The sequence below is a fragment of the Trachinotus anak genome, unplaced genomic scaffold (assembly GCF_046630095.1).
Source record: "Trachinotus anak isolate AG129_WGS33_773 ecotype Australia unplaced genomic scaffold, CSIRO_AGI_Tana_v1 ptg000026l, whole genome shotgun sequence".
In the NCBI taxonomy this organism is placed as follows: domain Eukaryota; kingdom Metazoa; phylum Chordata; class Actinopteri; order Carangiformes; family Carangidae; genus Trachinotus; species Trachinotus anak.
Window position 1 is genome coordinate 12,265,001 of NW_027273877.1, and position 22,387 is coordinate 12,287,387.

Below are 22,387 nucleotides of genomic sequence, written 5' to 3' on the forward strand. Positions count from 1 at the left end.
GGTGGAGGAAGAGACACCACCTGTGCCTAAAGACCACACACTGGACTGTATATTTTGTAACTGCATTTTATGTGATTTGTGCCTGTTCTTCTTGAGTTGAACTTCAGATTTATGGTATGGAGGCCCATTTCTGCCAGGGAAAGGAAAAAAAATCAGATGAAACATTTGGCATGATTTATTTATTTTTTCTTTTAAACTCATGGTGACTCAAAATTATGAGATATTAGATTAAAAAAATAAGATAATTAGTCTGAGATATTAAAACAAAATATGAAAACAAAAAAAAACAAACATTTTTCAAAACTAGTGAGATACTGAGTCATGATTGAGACACTAAGTTAAAATTGACTGACTTTTTTAAGTCAAAGTCATGCATAAGGAATTCTTTTTTTATGCCAAATTCAAAATGAAAATATTAAGTCAGTATTTATTTTCTCTTTTCTTTTGTTATTTTCTCATTGACGTAGAGTTACAATTTTTTCATAAGTCATTATCTTTACTTGGTGATATTTTAATTTAAAAGTTATATTTCTACTCCAGACACAAATGTTTGACTTGGTGTCTCATAATTTGGTGTTACATTATCATCAAGTCATCTCTCAGTTTGATCCAGCATCATAAATCGTTCTTTTACATCAACAGCTTATTACTTAGTACCACCATCATTTTGACTATTTAAATCTCATACTTCACCAAGTTTAACTCCTTATTATTATTATAATTTTGACTAAAATGACTTTTACCTAGTATCTCATAATTGTTGATATCATTTTTAAGTTGAGTCATTTTTATTTGGATCAAAATTTTGACTAAGTGAACATTTTTATTTTTGACATTCCTCCTTATGTAAACCATTTCTTTATGCCAGCAATGAATAATGTAATTTAGGAATGTAATTGTAAGCTACTGTAGTGAAATGTTTTTAATATAGACAGTATCTATGTGTCCACTGTACCTGTGGGCCTGTTGTAACTGGGGTTGGCTGCTGTTTAGATCATACAAGGGAATATTTTGGTCCTGTGTCTCAGAATGCTGGGTATTTTAGCAACAGCCTAGAATATATTTTTGCAGTGATTCGATTTAGAATCCAATTCTTTTTTTCTTTAGTTTCTTTGACTTGTAACTTCACACTCCAGTTCCTTGTGGATAATTATTACATGTTTTCTCCCAAGAATTAATGTGTCTGTTTGTATTTTCTTATTACACTCACACATCTTTACTCTGTAACTGATATTTTCCCACATCATTCATCTACAAAGAAAAGTGATCGAATGAGGACAACATTTAGACTTCCAGCCCATCATTTGGCTCGTCTGATTATATTCCAAAACTCAGTGCTCTCTTTCACTTTCTGTTTTTTCTTTTTTTTCTTTCTCTAAAAGCTGAACTTTAATCTTTGTGTTTTTGTGAACCGTGGCAGCCAGGCCACCTCTGATGAAGCAGATAAAGGAGTGATCAGTTGTCATACATGCACAGCCAAGAGCTTTGATCATCCATTATGAAATGAGGAGCTTTGTCCACTAACTGCCTTGAGCCACGGTGGTGGCCTCACTGCAGCCTGAGCTCTCTAAGGAACCTGGCCGAGGCTGGGCCGGCTGACAGAAGCAGCTCTCTCTCAGGAAGACCCTGCAAGATGAGTCATCATCATCTGCAACCTGAAGATGTTGAATGAGCTATAAAACCATGGCTGGGTTCCCGGGCCTATATAGCTTTTCTGGAGTTTTCGTTTTTATCTCAGGTTACAGCTTCATAACTTCAGAGTCCAGAAAGTTGTGTTGAAGTTATGTAGAAAATTGCCACCAGACACATTCAGTCTGTATTTGTGTATTTGTTGATGATGCATTGATAGCTGATAAGGGCCTGACCTTGAGGAAACTGCAGGAAAAAGACTGTAAGTAGAGACTGAGCAGTCAGGAAGTAGCAGCAGGAGCAGTGTCGTCTCTGAACTGGAAGAGAAAACAGTGACAACAAGGTTGAAGTGCTGACTTGTGTTTCAGTGTGAGGTGTGATGTGTTGACATGCACATCAGACGAACGGTGTAGAAATTTTATTTCTTCATAGACACAGATGTGATGATTAGAAGGGCCGAAAGTAACTGGACAAATAAACCTCTTATTCATGAATATAAAGTTCAATTAAATATTTAATTTCCAGTGCTGTAAACTGAGTAAATTTAGCAAACATATAGTTTTAAGGTACTGTCGGCATACCTGCTTCATGTTTCTACTTCTACTTGAAGTATGATATTGTACTGTAGTGCAACATATTTATTTAATACCTGTAGTTTCTTTGCAGCAGAGGGGCAGTCTATGATAACGGGGCCAGGTCAGGACTGTTTCTGCCAACAATGGAAGGGGCCCATGGGAATCAGAGGGCCCCAACCAGGAGATGTTGGAGAGCCGAAGCATCAGCACACAGGTATTAACACTGCATTATGAAAGTCCTGTGAGCTCCCCCGGCCTAGAGGATGGAAGAAACAACAGACTGACCATATTTATTCACCACAAACAACCAAAGTATTGACAGCAGAGACATAACCTGTAGCCAGCTACCAATGTATGCACTGGCTCCTGGGAATTCTGGCTCTTTATTTTCCTTCATATCCCTCTGCTTTTAGTTCTTCAACATTCATGAACTGGAGCCTTAAAGCTTTTGATTATTTGCAAATCCTTGGTGTAAATTGAGATATTTTCAACTAAAGCACACCTGGACCAAACACGCATCTGTTCACATTCACTCACATTCACATGCAACTGCACCGCTTTGTGTTCACATGAACCACTAACAATGATGAAGATGTGACCTTACCCACACTAACAGTCCTCACAGGAGGTTTAATGAGGTCAAACGAGTGGAAACGCCTGTGTGGATGGACAATGGGTGGGCAGGCTCTTTAAAGTACTTGTGGTCCAGATAGATACAGATACAGTGTAAAATGGTAGTTACTGTAGCTGTATTTCATCTTAGTCTCACCTCCAAACACCTTGGCCTGCTCTAAAAAGTGAACCAATGTGTTTGGAAAGGAGAGATCTTGTGGTGCCAGACTCTAAGAATCCCCCTTCATCAATAAATGTATATTGAATTTCATAGCAAATTGCCCAATAGTCATCCAGAAAAACTTGCTCTGAGCCAAAGTGACTGACCACCACACACTTTAGTCCCAACCCTCATTCAGAACAGTGAGTCTATGGTTGTCTGATGTCCAGGAGCTGGAGTCGGTTCTGCTTCATCACTCACAGCTGCTGTGCACACAAAACAATGAGCCATAAAAGACTTCCTGTTGGTTTATTCATCTCCTGGTCTGTGCAGATACAATAGAACCTAAAACACGCTGCAGCACGCTGCACCATCGCTGCAAGTGGATCAGTCACCTGCTGTGGAAGGTTTATGGAACATTAGCAGCAGAGAGAAGCGTAGAAACAAAACACATGAAGGGCTCTCGATCAGGTTTTGAGAATCTAATGATATATACAGAGCTCGCCAGACTAGAAGATGGCTGTAGAGAGAAGGTGAGGGCTGAGGTGTATGAAGGTCTTGGTCCTGAGGAGCGTGGTGGAGGTGGACTTCTTATTTTGACTCGTGTCTCCGGATCTGCTCATGTTACTGCCTTTTTTTTAAGGTGGTGATGCCAGGCAGCAAAAGAGCTGTAGAGGTGGATGAAGTGGAAGATCTGCCCCAACTGGAGTGAGTTCAGACACACACACACGCACACAAACACACACACACACACACACACACACACACACACACACACACACACACACACACACAGAGCACCTTTCATTCACTTCAAAACATCTCCCTGTGTGCTCTCATTCTATCGTCTCAGAATTTAACCAGAAGACCTGCTCTCTCCCATCATCTGTACACATATATATTTTAAAGGATAAAGCTTAATAATATACCTTTTTTTATTACCAACAAATCCTGCAAACAGACCTAAACCAGTAATGATATATCTTATTCCTCTGTGCCGTAGTGATAGAAAAACTGCTGTTGTTCAGAAACTATAAAAAAAGCATCAGTGAGCCACACTGTTGTTGGACTGGGCGACATGTTCCTTCATCACCCTGAACACACACACATTTTTTATTTTGACTTAATCTCGCACACACACTGTCCAGCTGCCAGAAATACTCACCCACCAAATGTGGATTCATCCGCTGCTGAAAATAGTGCCCAAAAATGCACGATTTCCTCCAGTTTCACTGATGTTTGATAGAAACTACAGTGACCATCTGTTTTCAGAAATTACTGAGCGTTTTTTAAAGATGTATGTTCTCTGTACAAAGCAGTGGTCTTGGAGATCAGGTCAGAAAGTATTGACAGATGGTCTGACAAATTGTTACCTTTGGCATTTTTTTCAGATTTACTTACAGTCAGAAAAATAAAGGATAACACTATTATCCTTTAAACCATATGTGCTAAAGACAATATTTCAATTTGTCCAGTAATTTGGTTTATAATCAAATACCTCCAAAACATATCATAGCAGCCTCAGCTGTACTGTGTGTTTATATGGCCCAAATCTGGCCCATATACAGCATGATTGTCAGATGCTACTTCCACATCTGGACTAATTCTGGCACACACGCACAAAACAGCGGAGGAAAATGCCCAGATGTGGAAGCATATGGGCCAGACTCAGGCCAAGGACCCAGGCAGTAGCTCAAATATACACTTTGTTTTATTTATTTATAACCCAAGTTGTAGTTTATCAATCTGCTAAGGATCTATGTCATGGGGCAGTCTGGAGGCCTTGGGGTTAAGGTGCCAACCATGGGCCTCAGTGTCCCCAGGTCCTGATGAGAACAAGACGAGGACATTTCTTGTAAATCATCTCTCTCTCCTCATTTACCATCATCATCCCACTATAAACTATCAAATAAAGGCATAAAATGTCCAAACAATTGAAAAGGTTTTGTCATCTCTCCAGTAATTTGTATTCCTTGTGTAGAGGCCAGAGTGGTTCAGGAAAGACTGAGGCAACCAAGCTGATCGTTCACTACCTCAGCTCCATGTATGAGGGCAGAAACAACAATCTGCAACAGGTAATTCTCTGTGGCAAAGAAACACCATGATGAAACACCCTTATTAATGTGCTTTATCACTGCAACACTGCAGGGCATTAGCAGGTGTAGTCCTCCAACCATTTTCTTTCTTTATGTTCCTTAATCAGCCCATGGAGGTCTTTCCCATCCTGGAGAGTTTTGGGAATGCCAAGGATTTGCCAAGACCGTCCTTGGTCTTAAAAGCCTTAAAAGCTTGGTTTTAAAAGCCCTCACTGTAGCGTACATGTCAGTGATGACACGGCCCCGCCCCAGAAGCTGCAGGTGGAGCGCATTAAGGTGGCTCGTGATGTCACACAGAAACTTTTTGTCCCGTAGGTCTGTTGTGTCTTTCCCTTTGCTTTCCATGAACTCACAGATCTCCTCACACAACTCAAAACATCTTTCCAGCACCTTTCCCTGGCTTAGCCATCGCACCTCTCTGTGATAGGGCAAGTCACCATATTCTGAAATGTATGATGCAGTGATGCAGCTGTCAGCTTATCACTTTCCTCCTGCATCTTCTCCCGGATCCTGCCCACCAATCCACTCTTTTGATGGCACTCCATCTGTTGTCAGTCCCACGAGTTTATCCCACAGCAGCCCCATTTCATTTACACATCTGGATACCTCTTAAAAGAGATCTTTCCCCGTAGTTGTGCCATGCATTGCTCGTAATCCCAAAAGTTCTTCTGTTACGCACAGGCTTGAGTTCACTCCACGGATGAAAATTGACAGCTGGGCAGTATCAGAAGTGTTGGTGCTCTCATCCACAGCAAAGGAGTATGCGATGAAATCTTTTCCCTTTCCCACAAGCTGTTGTTGGAGGTTGGCAGCAAGCTGACGTACACAGTCAGCAACGGTGTTTCGGCTCAGGCTCACGTTTAAAAATGCTGGCATTTTTCCTGGGCACATTTGTGTGCACATTTGCATCGCAAACTTTAATCACGTTTTTGACAAATTCTCCCTCGGTAAAGGGCCGGGCTGTTTTTGCAACCCCTGCTGCCACAATAAAACTGGCCTTAACAGCAGCCTTGCTTTGTGATTTGGCTTTTGTAAACATAGCCTGCTGTGACACCAGAGTTCTTTTTATCTCTTCTAACTTCTGGAGCCTTTGTGTCGTGTCCAGATGCTTGTATCTGTCGTGGTGTTTCGTTTCATAGTGTCTTCTAATGTTGTATTCTTTCATTACAGCCACACTGTCTCCGCACAGAAGACACACAGCTTTGCCCTTTACATCCGCGAACATATACTCTGCCTCCCACCCTTGAGTTTGACACATGTGATATAAAGTGAACAACTGAGACTCACTCAGCCTGAACTCTGTACAGATCTGATGTCTGTCTCTGAGCTGTTTCCTCCTGTGGCTCCGTTTACACACTGACTTCTGCTCCTCTACAACTTGTCCTGATGATCTGAGTCAGATCATAAACTGCAGACACCAGGCATGGTGTGTTTTTTTTGGACCTGCTGCTGCACCTGAACCTGCTGCTGTCATTCCACATGTTGTTACTGTACCTGTCTTCTTGTGCCTAACAGGCTAACTACCTACCTTCCATCTGGAGAGCCGCTGCAGCTCCGACATCGGCGTGCTCGGCTTTGAAATACAGAGCAACGGTGAGAAACATTCCCTTTAGCTGCTCTGATGCTATTTCTCTGTGGTTTCTCAGTGTGCTGGAAGAGAGCAGTGGTCATATTAAAGGTTATGAGAGTGAACTGAAGTAAATAATGGTGCAATATTTTGAACATGTGCATATTGTGTTTATTATTTTATGCCGATGTATGAATGTGAAAGGGAGGTTTGTTTTATTTTCCTAAAGCCAATTTAAAGGGGAAAGAAAGTAATTTGGTAAATCATATGATGAGAGTAAAATAATATTTAGTTTTGTAATATGCAAACTACTGAAGGAATTTATTTCATTTCACTGAGAGTTTAAAGTTGCATAGAGGGTAATTTTTGGTAAATAGGCCTATAGTGTTGGAGTAATTAAGCACACCTCTTTGATACCTCTAAAACAAACTCAATGTGTATTTTCTATGTATTTGCACATGATTTTGATATGGTTATGATATATATTTTGAATATAAATGGTTGCCTAGCGTAAATATTATTGAAGTACTGTTCACATGAACAGATAAATATGGGAGCACTTGAATACTTAGTTCTCATATTTGATACACTTGATTATTGAATGTTGTACAACAAAAAACTAAAAACTGAAGCTTTGAGATTTGATAAGATTGAAGAAGATGAACATATCAGGTTCGATGCAATATGTTGATTTTTGACATTTAAACCTTTAATGATGCATCTGAGAAAAGAATGTAAATTATATGACCTTGTGTATAGGTCAGGTTTTTGAGAGGACGGGAGAAAATCGGAAGGACCAGGACGAGATTCCGGCCATGACAGATTGCGAGTCAAGCACTTTGAGGAAGAATCACCACAAAGGAGATACACACGTACACACTCACACCCATACATTCACATTACACTCCACTGGACCTTTAAAATCAGGTGCACCTGCAACAACTCTTATTTCTAAGGGCCCCAACGGACACTTTATTCTTTTATTTTTGGCAATTTGGGTCATTATTTTATGGTTTTGTACAAATTGAACATTTCTCTTTGTTCACTGTAAAAATACAAGAGTGGCTACTCAACAGTTATTACAGTGCCTGTCTCATTATTGTTGCTCAACACATTGGCTCCTTACGAATTTAGTGTCTTCTGATCCTGGCCAGAGTCTTATAACTGCTCCAAGTTGTTATTATACTGTAATACACTTTACATCACTAAGGTTGGTTACACAAACAATGACTGTATATAAAGAGTCTATGGAAGCTATATGTGATCAGACTCAGGCTCAGACTCTTCAGGGGAGTCAGGAGCTTTCTAATTCACTCAAAGACAGTTTGACAAGTTTCCCTCAGAGCCTTTGAGTTTTCACTTTGGGTGTTGGGCTTCAAACTTCACTGAGTCACCTGAGGATCAAACCTGAATGTAAAACACCTGAAGAGTCTCTAACACCATGGGAGACCATGAGACATAGGAGACATCATCTCTAAAAGCTGCTCAATCTTTACTCTGGGTGCTGGACTTTCTGACGTGATCAGGATCAAACACACCACCTCTAAATGTCTCACCACTTTGAGGCTGTGACAGATTTTCAGTTTTCACTTTGAGTGTTTGACTTCAAACTTCACTGAGTCACCTGAGGATTAAAACCCAGGACCACAAAACGTTTGACAAGTCTTCCAGCAGCTTGAGAGACTGGGACAGAAACAAAAACCAGTTCTTCTCTCTGTTCAACAGAGGCTCTCTCTGCTACACTCAACACAGAGACACTGAGGAACCAGGACTGGCCCCAAACCCAAACCCAGGATACAGAGGCTGAGTGAAGGTGGTGTTGAAGGTGTGGAGGTGGATCAGTGAGTCAGAGGAGACTCTGTAGAAGGACAAAGAGCCAGCAGGACAGTCCACATACACTGCTACTCTGTGAGAGACAGAGGAGGAGGAGGAGGAGATACGTGTACTTATTTCATTGTGCCAAACACAGTAAACACCATCAGAGCAGATTAGACTCCAGGACTGATTGTTCAATCCAAACCAACAGTCATTACTGTTTCCTTTTCTTCTGATTCCTCTGTAACTCACTGATATATCAACCCTTCCTCTGCACTCGACCTCCCAGTAACAGCGACCAGTCAGACCAGTTCCACACAGCAGCTGAGGACACTGGTCAAATCTGTCTGGATGATCAGGATACGACTGATCCTCCTCCACACGTGTCATCTTCCTGTTGTCATCAGACAGTTTGATCTTTGTGTTCACTGTGTTTGTGTCAAGCGTGAGTTCACAGGAATCTGATGGAGAGAACAAGACACATCCACAGTTATTGATCTATCATCTGATCAGTTATTGACAGTCTGATCATGACTCATGACATCAGTGATGTGACAGTTTGAAGATGGTTGAATGTGCTGCTTTGTTTTCATGAGTCAATGAAAAACACACTTACACTTCCTCAGACCTGGTCTCAACCACTGGACTCCAGCAGGCTCCACCCTGAAAGAGGGAGGGGGGTCAGACCAGCACGTTCTCTGTCAGCATGCAGACATGGACATTACATGGCTCTCACACACACATTGTTTCATGATTGTGTTCAAATGGAGGCTTGTATGTATGGACGCATATTCACAGAGAATGATGCTGATGCTAGCTGTTATCCTCAAACATAGACTGTATGTCCTCAGATAGTAACACATTTTTCTGCTGTAGCTTCATTAGACTTCCTCTTCTTACAGGACAATGTCTGAGCCACACACAAACACACACACACACACACACACACACACACACACACACACACACACTCTCAGTCCTCTCTAAAATGAGCTTCATGTGTCACTTTGCTCCACAGTGTCTCAGTCTGTGACATGTTAGATGAATAAATCTGACAGATGATGTTCACAGGTCACTGAACAGTTTTGCAGAAACATCAGACCTGATGTGTTTATTCATCAGCTGTCACACAGCAGCAGGAACCATACGAGCTTCTGTCGCCACATTTTGATTTGACTTCAAGTTAAAGTCCAGAGGAAGTCAGAGAAACTGTAGAGCAAAGAGGAAGAGGCTCAGAGAGGAAGACTAGTGAAACTACAGCTGCTGTACAGTTTTCATTAAGGAGCCACTTTGTGTCTTCATCTGATCTGGCGTCAGATTTGTTTGGGCATCAAGACACAGAAACTGAAAACAGCTGTTTCATGTTCAAAACATTCACTCAAAAACACTAATTATTCAACTGTTCACAACAATGAGTTTTTTTTCAACCAGTCCTCCAACCTGAACAACAACCACCCTTTGTCAGGAGTGTCTCCTGAAATAGTGCTCCTACAGCGGCAGCTGTCCCTACCTCTGTCGCCTTGGTTATTATAATAATGGTCAATGGTTGGTCAGGTTTAGGAAAAGATGGTGTTAGGCCCTGGTTGTATTATTGACTAATGTCCAGTTTCCTCTCATGTATGACTGTGGTGTGACTGTGACAGTTTTTTTTGTGTGAGAGTGAGTGCTCTTTGTCTGTGAGGAGCTTCGTGTGTTCCCCCTCTAGGTCCCTCCTGATTGGCTGGATGCATGGGCTTGGCCCGGGGAAGTGGTGGCTGCTGGTCGGCTGCTTCACAATATCCAGCATTTCAAACTCCATGGTTTGTCCTGTGCTCCGGTGACAGAGCTGACAGCAGCAGCTCGGTTCTGTCCCAGCCCCCAGTCTGATTGTGTGTTAGTTCTCTCTGTTAGTTAGGTCAACTGTGACTTTTGATCAGGCCCAGTGCCGCTGTGAGTATGAAATAGATTTGGGTTTTGTTTTGGGGGATGTAAATAGATGAATTCACTTTATTGTAAATAGCACTGAAGCTGTAGGGGTGAACTGCCATTTATTTTTGATCTGTTTCCTCCTGTTTTTCTTTACCTTAGGGAGCCAGGTTTAGTTGGTGTCTTTAGTTTCCTTTGTTTTCACCTCGGGTTAGTTAGCACTTTCTGGGAGAGAGTTTCTTCTGATTATAGTTTTGGCCTTGGTTCACCCTGAAGTTGTTGCTTCTAACACTTGTAATAAATGACTTCACTTCCTGACAATACGCTGCTTCCACCGGGGCAGAAACCTCCTTCAACTTTTATGTTGCGCTCCTATTTCCCTTCACTGGAGCGAAACATCAAGTGATTTGATTTGGGAAGTGGAAGTGATTTGGGTTCAAACAAGAACTTCCTCAACATAAGCTGATCTTTGTTGTCATGGTTACAATAATCACAATGAACGTTCATAGATAGAGCCCTTGAAAGAGAGAGTCGCGTCATCTCCGTTCACTCCAATGGACCATGTTTTTGCAGCAATGGTGGATCATGGAGCGTCTCAATAGTTCCAGGAAGTTAGCAGCAAATAGCAGCAGCACAGTGGAGTAACAACAGAATATGCTGTTTGGGACGCACGTTTGAAAGGTAAGACTTGTAAAGAATGTGATTGTATATTATTGGTACAGTTGAATGATGTTAACATGTGCATTAAAGCAGTTTAGTGGTTTCCCCACTAAATAGGAAGATTTAGGGACATTAACAGATAACAGATTAGACTGAGTTACTGGATATGGATAAGGTCAGCAACACACAACATTAGCCAGGAGCAGCCCATTAATTTTAAAATCCGTTCTCGTAATGTCATTTCATCCAACGCTGTGGAATTGGAGTAACAGGCTTCTAAACGTGATTTTTTGGGGGGTTAGTTAAATATTAGATAAATATATCAGCGGGGCCTGTGTGAATATCCATTTTGGAAAACAAGCTACTGTTACACAATAATACAGAAGCAGCTTTTTGTGATCCATCACAAAACTGCATATTTGAGACTGAAAGACCAGAGGGGGATTCAGTGGAGCCTGAACATTTTCTGCAGTCAGACAACACTCTCACTCTGTCTCACCTCCCTGGGTTTTACAAAACTTTCCCTGTTCCTTTTTTTAATAAACCAAACATGAAGCCAATGATGTATTCTTCCCTTGAGGAAAAAGTGCAAATGTAGTGTTTAATGCATATTTTTTGTTGTTAGCCTCTTTAGTGATGGTAAGGTAGCTCCTGCTGACCCGAGCTAAATCCTCATTGTTCTGACTGAATGCAGCATCCCCATGCAGCACAATAAACCATGGTGCAGACTATATGTAAGACAGAAGACGGGCACAAACCACTTCACATACTATTCATGTTTCTGAGTTTCTTTGAGATCTATGAAATGTAAACATAGACTTTATGTCCTCAGATAGGAACTATTTTTTCTTTTAAAAGAATATAGTGATGTAATTATATACATGTGTCAGTGTGCTGTATACATATTGTAAATCAATGCATTTATTATTATTAATGACCAATAAATGACCAAAAATTGCTTAAAAACCACAGTTCTGTCTCTTCTCTACCTCGTTTTCAAATTTCCCACCTCTAACTTCCAGGAACTATGTGAGGGCTCCATGAATCACATGACAGTTAAGCATTTTGGACCTCCACTGACCCGACTCTCTTTCAAGGGCTCTGGTGATGGATAATAGAAACAACATAAACGGCTACTTTCACATGGGAATCGAACACGGCTCTCCTGTGTCATATTCTTGTGTTTTGTTAACCCATCTATCCACTCCAACCTCCTCCTGACATGGACTTTGTCGCTCTATAAACTACATCACTGCACTTTTCCCTTTGCTCCTGTCATCATGATTACAACCACTAGATGTAGCCTAGCAATAGAACCTAACTATGGGTTATAATAACCTGCTGACAGACGACCTGTGGGCACATTTGTTACAGAAGGACAGTCTTGTTGTTTTCAGTTGGACAGCTGGAAGCCTCCATATAGTTATTACATCTGCATGTCACAGTTACGATTTACTGTAACCTAAATACAACAGATCACATAATCACAAGATCAGGATCTTACAGAAGTTCAGGTAATTATTCATCATCAATATTTTAGAAGACAGAGACATGATGGTGCCACCTGATTGAATTCTCCATTATTTCCTCCCTGGTTAAAGACACTGGGAGATTAATGTCTCTGAGCAGTGGAGATGGTTTTATTATTGTTGCTCAGTTGTTATTAGTGCATCAACACTGAACAGGTCTCTACAGTATTACGACCCTAATGCTGGGGTCTGGTGTGGTCTTATGTTGTTGCTCTCTCTCCTGCTCAGGTGTGGCCCCTCCCTTTATGAAACTTTTTATTTTGCAACTTCCCCTCATCCCCTAGTTCCTCATCGGGGAACGTAACAACAGTCTCTGGGATTGTTCTGCCGAAGCAAAGAACTTCTGTACAAATCTGTCATCAGCTTTGACAGAGGAAATGTTTCCAGCTCTTCTCCTCTTTCAGTCAGTGTCTGTCCATACCTGAGAGAGTCCAGTCTCCAGTCTGGATCCTCCAGTCCAGCAGACAGCTGCTTCACTGCTGAGTCTCCTGGATGATTGTAACTCAGGTCCAGCTCTCTCAGATGGGAGGGGTTGGATCTCAGAGCTGAGGCCAGAGAAGCACAGCCTTCCTCTGTGATCAGACAGCCTGACAGACTGCAGACACACAAAACCACACACAGGAACCCTCTGTCAACACTTGGTGCTCTGTTAAACAGTCATCAGATAAATAAGGTTGATGAAGCCTGACCTGAGAGTTTCCAGTGAACAGTGTGGACTCTCCAGTCCAGCAGACAGCAGCTTCACTCCTGAATCCTGCAGGTTGTTGTTACTCATGTCCAGATCTCTCAGACTAGAGGACTGGGAGCTGAGGACTGAGGGCAGAGCTTCACAGCTTCTCTCTGAGAGGTTACAGTGACTCAGTCTGAAGAGATGATAACAAGGAATTAAAGAGGAGAGGAATTTATTTTCCAACAGAGAGAAGTGTCTTTATGTAATGATGAACAAACCAGATCCTCTCTACACTTACACAGCTTTGTTGGAGGCTTTGACCACTGGCAGCAGCCTCAGAAGAGCCTCCTCTGAAGCAGAGTATTTCCTCAGGTCAAACACGTCCAGATCTTCTTCTGATGACAGTAAGATGAAGACCAGAGCTGACCATTCAGCAGGAGACAGTTTATCTGTGGAGAGACGTCCTGATCTCAGGGACTGTTGGATCTGCTCCACTAGAGAAGCATCATTCAGTTCATTCAGACAGTGGAACAGGTTGATGCTTTTCTCTGCAGACAGATTCTCATTGATCTTCTTCTTGATGTACTGGACTGTTTTCTGATTGGTCTGTGAACCACTTCCTGTCTGTGTCATCAGACCTCGTAGGAGAGTCTGATTGGTCTGCAGTGAAAGACCCAGGAGGAAGCGGAGGAACAAGTCCAGGTGTCCATTTGGACTCTGCAAGACCTTGTCCACAGCTCTCTGGAAAAAGTCTGTTTCTGTAGATTGGACTTTTCTTCTTTTTGCCCTCTTTGATGTTGTATCTTCCTCTGCCATCAGATTGACTCCAGAGTTGATGAAGGTCATGTGGACATGAAGAGCAGCCAGAAACTCCTGAACACTCAGATGGACGAAGCAGAACACCTTGTCCTGGTACAGCCCTCTCTCCTCTGTAAAGACCTGTGTGAACACTCCTGAGTACACTGAGGCTGCTCTGATATCGATGCCACACTCTGTCAGGTCTGATTCATAGAAGATCAGGTTTCCTTTCTGCAGCTGCTCAAAAGCCAGTTTTCCCAGTGACTCAATCATCTTCCTGGTCTCTGGACTCCAGTGTGGATCTGTCTCAGCTCCTCCATCATACTTGACATTCTTCAGTTTGGATTGAACCACCAGGAAGTGGATGTACATATCAGTCAGGGTCTTGGGCAGCTCTCCTCCCTCTCTGGTCTTCAACACATCCTCCAGAACTGTAGCAGTGATCCAGCAGAAGACTGGGACATGGCACATGATGTGGAGGCTTCGTGATGTCTTGATGTGGAAGATGATCCTGCTGGCCTGCTCCTCATCTCTGAACCTCTTCCTGAAGTACTCCTCCTTCTGTGGGTCAGTGAACCCTCTGACTTCTGTCATCATGTCAACACACTCAGGAGGGATCTGATTGGCTGCTGCAGGTCGTGTGGTTATCCAGAGGCGAGCAGAGGGAAGCAGGTTCCCCCTGATGAGGTTTGTCAGTAGCACGTGCACTGAGGTGGACTCTGTCACATCAGTCAGGATCTCAGTGTTGTGGAAGTCCAGAGGAGGTCGACACTCATCCAGACCGTCAAAGATGAACACAACCTGGAACTGATCAAACCTGCAGATTCCTGCTTCTTTGGTTTGAGTGAAGAAGTGATGAACAAGTTCCACCAAGCTGAACCTTTTCTCTTTCAGCACATTCAGCTCTCTGAAGGTGAAGGGAAATGTGAACTGTATGTCCTGGTTGGCTTTGTCTTCAGCCCAGTCCAGAGTGAACTTCTGTGTTAAGACTGTTTTCCCAATGCCAGCCACTCCCTTCGTCATCACTCTTCTGATTGGTCCATCTCTTCCAGGTGGGGGTTTAAAGATGTCTTCTTGTCTGATGGTTGTTTCTGGTCTGGCTGGTTTCCTGGATGCTGTTTCAATCTGTCTGATCTCATGTTCATCATTGACCTCTCCAGCCCCTCCCTCTGTGATGTAGAGCTCTGTGTAGATCTGATTCAGAGGGGTTGGTTTTCCTGCTTTAGAGATCCCCTCAAACACACACTGGAACTTCTCCTTCAGCTCAGATTTAAGTTTATGTTGACAAACTGCAGCAGAGTTTCCTGAATGAACTTAAAAGAAACAGGATTCATACAGACAATCAAATATTTTCATTTCCATAAAGAATACATATATGAACATATTTCCCTCATGTGTTGAGACGTTAAATGTCTCATTTCTCCATCATTTTGAATCTTTAGAGAAATCCTCTTACTGCTCTGCAGACAGTCAGCCAGCTCCTCCTGCTTCATCCTCCTCAGGAAGTTCACTGTGATCTTCACAAATGCCTCTCTGCTGCTGCTCCTCTGCTCTTCATCCTCACTGTCCAACACCTCCTCGTCCTCCCTCTGGCTCTCTAAGCATTCTGGGTAATCTGGACTCAGAAGCTTCTGGATCTTCTTCAGCTCGTTCTTCACAAAACTGACAATGTTCTCCTCCAGCAGCTGGAACAGGAAACTACATGAGTGATAGCATCAAACTAAAACCATGGAGCCAAACATCAGATCCATGTTGAACAGACTGACAATCCACTGGTCTAACAGTGCAGCATGGAGATGATTGTGAGCAGATGTGAAAGTAGTTGTACATGCACAGACCATAAATATGGAGTCCAGGTGTGTTTGATGCTGCTGGGCAGACTGACCCCTGGGAACCTCTGAGCTCCCCTGGTCCACTCTGTGGAGGAATCATGAAGAATGAGCTCACATTATGTCTGTCCACACAGAGACAGACACAAGCTGAAGGTCTATGAAGTGATGTTTGGATGTGAACAGTGAATCAGACCACTCCCTGTAGATGTAAAGGTTTACTAGTCCTGCTGATCCCACTGAGAATCAACAGCTCAGTCTGCAGCTGTTTGTAGCTTCCAGCTCAGTGTTTGGGTTCACCAGTTTGGTTTAGTCCCAACGTCTCTCAGCAACCCTCCATAAAACTCTCCCTCTCTCAATCAACACTGCTGAAGAGCCTGAAGCAAGGCACCTAGACCCTGCAGCTGCTCCAGTGGAGCTGCTCAGTGTCTGCTTGTATCAGACTGGTTGTACTGGGCAGCAACTAGTATGAAAATGAAAGTGAACCCGTAAAGTTTCACTGAGTAAATGACAGTTCAAACATGAATCAGGAACATCTGAAGGGATCAGTTCCCTCCATCAGAGGTGTTTGTCAGATGGCGTGGTGCCGGCAGCAGTAATCCTGTAGCACTGTTTTTGATTGTGTTTGTTTATTTAGCTCAGTGAGGGAATCTGTTGCTGCTTCATGCCAACTTTTGCAACATTTTTGGAGATTTCAAACTGCAGATACACACTCTTTCATTGGTTATAACCCAACAATATCAAGGGTAACAACAAAAGCAGTGTACCTCAGCTTTACAATTAGTATCAGAGAGGAAAGCAGATGACATGCAGCAAAGGGCCTCAGGTCGGACTCGAACCTGGACCACTGCCATTAAATATAAGGGTTTAAGAACTGAGCTGGTCAGTTGACTGCTCATTGTTGAACTTCTCCAGTCCACTTGTAGACTAGAACTAGTTTGGTTTGACTTGTCACCACTCTATTTACAGCACAGGATATCGGACAAAAATGATACGGAATGGAGCATTTTTCCTTCAAATAAGGGACAATCCCATATTACATGGGACGGTTGGCAACCCTAGTGGGAAACCTAAAGGTAGACTTCAAGCGAGAGGCGGTTCTAGTGCCTATTATGAAATATAATCCTCTCCATCCACCTCCCTCACTGATTGGTCAGCTGTGTGCAGGTGAAAAAGTAGGCAGGGTTTGACTTTCTCTCTTCACACAAAGTACTTCTGTCATTTTTCATGTGACCAACTGAGGTCAACACTAGGGCTTCATGATATTTGTAAAAATGATGATGATGTGATTGTTGTTGGGGCTTGTGCCAAACAAACATGTTCCTTTACGTCTGGAGAATATGATTTGTAGGTCGGAGTGTCTCTGTAGGACCACAACACTTATGGTGCTGACAATGCACAACAACGTTGTGACACATTTTACCTTCATCAGTAAACTGCAGCTCCTGTGATTTGGATTATATTTGGATTGATTGTTCAGCCCTAGTCAACACTGTGAATGTCTTCAAGGACAGACTGGATTTAAACCACATCACTTCTCCCCCCTCTCTTTGACGGCCACAGTTTGACCTCCACCTTCCAGTGTTGACATTCACAACAAACAGAAACACTTTGATTTCAGACCTGATCCAACAACACGTTGTACAAATTATTTTTTTTACTACAATAACCTCAGTTTTACAGCTTACATCTGATCAGCTGATGGACGTCCTTCTTTAAAGTCAATGATAACATCCTTCGACAGGTGGCTCTTTAAAGACAGACAGCTGGGTTCAGGAGAGTCTGGTCTCTGCTGCTGGATCCTGAAACAACAACACAACTGATTAATGTGCATGTTGAATAAAAACTGATTAAAAATATGTTCAATCTTTGAATAAATACAACAAGTAACTTAGTGTGAAAAGACTTTGTGTCAGTTTGAAATTCTGACCTTTGATCAACAGATTGTCTGACATGATGGAGCAGTGATGTGAGTGCTGAGCTCTGACATGGAGAAGAGTCATGGACAGTTAGAGATCCTCATCTCACCTCTGAGCTCTGGTCTGGCTCTCATGGCCCCCACACGGAGTGGTTTTAGAGGGAGGGGCTCCCTCCTCTCTGTCCTCACACTGATCCATGCTGCTGGATTCACATCCACATCAGCTCACACACACTTTCTACCTTCATGTGGAGAGAAACACAAATCATTCATCTGCACATCAACTGAAATTGACATCACTTCTCTTGTAAAAATATCAGCTCCACTGACTGACTCTTCTTCTCTGGTTCATATCAGTGTCAGCTGTATTCAGTCAGCAGTGTGAGGAGGAGGAAGCTGCTGTACTTCTACCATCAGTCCACTAGATGGAGTCATGAAGCTGCAGTGAGGTGAAGAGCAGCCCAGCTCACACACGATGGACCAACATTGACATCCACTGACACACAGAAGGACTGAGATCAACTGATTGGATCTGACATTGATCCAACAATATGGAATCAATAATCAATAAAATCTCAGTAAAGTCCTGACAACAACATGACATGTTCAGTACTGATCAGTGATAGGGAGAAATAGTCACTATGGATCAGTGGTAGGGAGCAATAGTCAGTGTTTATCAGTGATAGTCAGTATGTATCAGTTAAAAGGAGTAACAATCATCAAAAATCTTAAATGAGCTCGGGCCCAGAGAAGTTGGTGACGTTTCTGGATCATGTTTAGATGTGGTTTCTTCTTTGCATGGTAGAGTTTCAACCTGCATTTGTGGAGCAGTGATGAACTGTGTTCACAGACAATGGTTTTCAGAAGTGTTCCTGAGCCCATGCAGTGATTTCCACTATAGAATTATGTCTGTTTTTAATGCAGTGCTGCCTGAGGACCTGAAGGTCTTGACCATCCAGTACTGGTTTTCAGCCTTGTTCCTTGCACACAGAGATTTCTCTGGATTCTCAGAATCTTTTAATGATATCATAAACCGTAGAGGCTGAAGTTCACAAATTCTTTGCAGTTTTACATTGAGGAACATGATTCTTAAACTGTTGCACTATTTGCCCACACAGTCTTTCACAGAGTGGTGAACCTCTCCCCATCTTCGCTGCACTGAGACTCTGCCTCTCTGCAGCCTCTTTTTATACCCAATCATCTACTGACCTGTTGACAATTAACCTTATTAGTTGTGAGATATTCAAACAGGTGTTTTTTTGTAGCATTACACAACTTTTCCAGACTTTTGTTGCCCTGTCCCAACTTTTTTGCTGCATCAAATTTAAATTGATGAAATATTTTTCATAAAACAATAATATTTCAGTATTTCAACATTTGATATGTTGTCTTTGTTCTATTTTCAGTTAAATATGTGTTTACATGATTTGCACATCATCAGATTCTGTTTTTATTTACATTTTACTCAGTGTTCCAACTTTTTTGGAAACAGGGTTGTACATGTACCTGATCTTCTACTTTTATTGGTGCTGGAGTCGACTTTTCCATTTTATGTCTTATCTTTGACTTTTGCACTTTAACCAGTGTCGTCGGACGAGGATGTTAGTTCTGAAGTTTCAATGACTGTATGGCTGCATTAAAAGAGCTGTAAACCTTTATGGTTCACATTAATAACATCATCTCCAGGAACAATGAAGAACTGAGACAGTGAGTGAGTAAAATCTGTCAAACACAATCTACAGATAAACTGAAAAACATTCTCCATTATTCCAGAAATAGGATTTCCTGGGATTACAGTGATCGATTCTGTATATTATATATAAAACATTTTATAGTGTTGTAGTGTGGAGATACTGATTGTGTTGCTGCAGCTCTCAGCCTGGTTGAATAACTGAATTTATTTCATGATTTCAACAGTGTTTGTGTTTCTGTGAAAATTAGATGACTTTTTATTTCCTGTTGACCTGTGAACAACCTCAGACTCTTTTTCCTGGACTGTGGACGGTGAACGTCCCTCACTCACTGAATCACACTGGTTGTTAATGTGCATCATTTTTCACAGTGACTGAAGGTGGTGACCTTTGACACTGCCACAAAACGTCAACAATAAAATGAATGGCACACACAGTTCATGGCTTCAACAAAAACTTGCCAGCAGCACATTTTCAGTTTTATGATCAACAAAGTCACTGACTGTAAAACATCTGTTCCAACACGGAGTTCACTGTTACTGGTCGACACTAAAGAGAACTAACAATCATACTTTGACGATTTTGATTGTTAAATCTTCTGTCATTGTATCATAACCCTTTATCACCAGTCTCAGTGACATTATGTTTCATAAATTTCAGTCATATATTTACAACTTTACATATTAAATTATTCATTCGAAAATTACCACAATGGTTAAAAAATGCAGAAAGTCTAATGTATTGGTTCAAACACCACAAGTTCATATTGATGTGACTTATTTTAACAGCAGTCAGAGGAAGTGGATGTACATGAGACTACTATGACTGAAAATACAGCAGTGTAATAAATCTAATCTTTGTCAAACTGAATTGGATTCAGTCTGTGGTCATTTTCATGATGCTGTTGAACTGGATTACATTTCAATGTGCAGCTGTTTGTATTCATTTCTCTCCTCATATACATGAAGATGAAGGAGACTCAATATTAGAAACTTCCAGCAGCGGCACAGAGCAGTGACTTCATATGAACCACAGATTCAAACATTTGAAGTCATGTCAACACAACAACATTTAGTGCAGCATCACATCACACAGGTGTTTCTGATTTACCAACAGGCTGAAGTCTCTTACTTCTTCTGTTTCATTCCTTTTCACCAATACAATCAACAAAACAACACATCGCTGCTACCAGCATCTGTACTGTTCTCAGATCAGGTGAACAGCCGCTGACACAAACATGATGAAAGCTGTTGGTTACGTTACCTTCTGATGGAGGAAATAATCTGCATGAAGCTGATGAGAGAAGGTGAAATTAAAGTGCAGCTCTCTGTGTTCATCTTCAACTGAAGATTTCTTCAGGGAAATCTGATCACAGAGCAGCTCTGACCTTTGGAATCAACAGCTGAGGTCAATGATTAACAGACAGTAAGAATCCTTACCAGATGGACCATAAAGCTCTGATGAGGAAATTAATTTTTTACACACATTTGATATCCTACTAGTTCTACAGAGCAGCTGAGACCAGTAGTTAAATCTGTGTTCTCTGTTCACTGTGTTTGTGTCCGGTTCCAGTTCACAGGAATCAGATGGAGAGAACAAGACAAAGCTGCAGTTTATCATCTGACTCATCTGATGGGTTATTGATTGATTATTGACTGATATGTTGTTATTTCCTGTAAAGTTTATCGGTGACACATTTTGTCATCAGTAATGTTTGAATCAATAAAAACCGCAACTATCAACATTGTGTTTAAAGACAGTAAAATTAAAATAAAATAATCAGTTAAAAGTCAGTTCTAAAAGTCATAAAATCCAGCGAATCTGTGACTGAACTCCAACATGTTAATGTCAGTTCTCTCTGTGGTTGAGTTGTTACTACAGTCATTATTTTTTCAGTGAGTAAAAAGTAATGTGTGACAACCTGAAGCAGAATCAACAGTTTGATGTGAGGCTATAAAAGGATCACACTGCTTCAGGTGTCTTTTCACAAGTTCTTATGTGTTTCTACACAATGTGAAGATAAACTAGTGGTGTGAGTCTGTCAGAAGTGTGAAGACACACACACAGATATCTCACTAATGCTCACGGTGCTACTTGTAAGCACAGTGCAGAGTGAAGCGCTGGGCACGTGGGTGTCATTAATATTCATAAATACAACAATCATTCTTCTTAAAGGAGCCACACTGACACCTGCTGGACAGGTGACACAGATGATGATGCAGCTCGTCCAATCACCTGTTTTATGTCTCCAGAATAACAACGTGCCAGTGGTGAGGCTCCCTGATGGTGTGAAGGAGAACCTGGTTCCTACTGGAATAATGTCAGTAACACACACAAACACAAAAGCAGACAAACACACGAGTGTGCACATGTGTGAGCCTCTGTGTGTATCTTCAAACACACTTTTTCTGTTCTCTAATGAATGTGTCTGATGTTGATGTCATGTAGGAATGGCGAGGTGGTGCACGGCCTTCCTGTTGCTCCTGCTGCTCCTCCACCCAACACCTCCATGTCACAGTAAGTCAGCCTGACTGGCTCAGGATCTGGAGCTGGAAGACCACAACAAAGCCAGAGTCCTCATCAAATCACACTCACCTTCTATTTCATGTCTCACAGCTTCAGGTGAGTGTTATTTGTCTACCAAGATGCTGCTTGTTCTGAAATACTTCTCTCCTCACAGTCACAGTGGTGACGCTCTTCTTCTGTTTGTTCTGTTTTCCCATAGAAAGAGAAAGCGTGAGAGCAGCAGGATGAAGGGAAGCCATATATCAAGAAGCCGCCCAACGCCTTCATGATCTCCAGGGATGAGCAGAGGTCAAAGGTGGCTGCAGAGCTGAAGACCAACAACAGTGCAACAGTGAACAGCGTCCTGGGACAGAGGGTGACTGTCTTTGCTCTGTTTGTTTGAAACTCTTCATCACAGTTTGGTCAAA

At 42.0% G+C, this 22,387-nt stretch overlaps 2 protein-coding genes across 2 annotated transcripts in view; both read right to left on the bottom strand.

Moving 5' to 3' along the window:
- LOC139609651 (protein NLRC3-like) overlaps window positions 1-22,387 on the bottom strand; it is a 72,507-nt gene that overhangs the window by 34,588 nt on the left and 15,532 nt on the right. The gene's annotated exons all lie outside the window — the stretch shown is intronic.
- Window positions 7,583-20,822, bottom strand: LOC139609610 (NLR family CARD domain-containing protein 3-like). The gene is made up of 10 exons (XM_071464447.1): window positions 20,718-20,822; window positions 17,874-18,005; window positions 17,534-17,647; window positions 15,855-15,933; window positions 15,473-15,701; window positions 13,517-15,329; window positions 13,238-13,411; window positions 12,970-13,143; window positions 9,071-9,117; window positions 7,583-8,915 (listed from the first exon to the last, which is right to left on the bottom strand). Exons 2-10 carry the CDS (start codon window positions 17,960-17,962, stop codon window positions 8,383-8,385), a joined length of 3,252 nt encoding a protein of 1,083 aa, XP_071320548.1. The 5' UTR covers window positions 17,963-18,005; window positions 20,718-20,822; the 3' UTR covers window positions 7,583-8,382.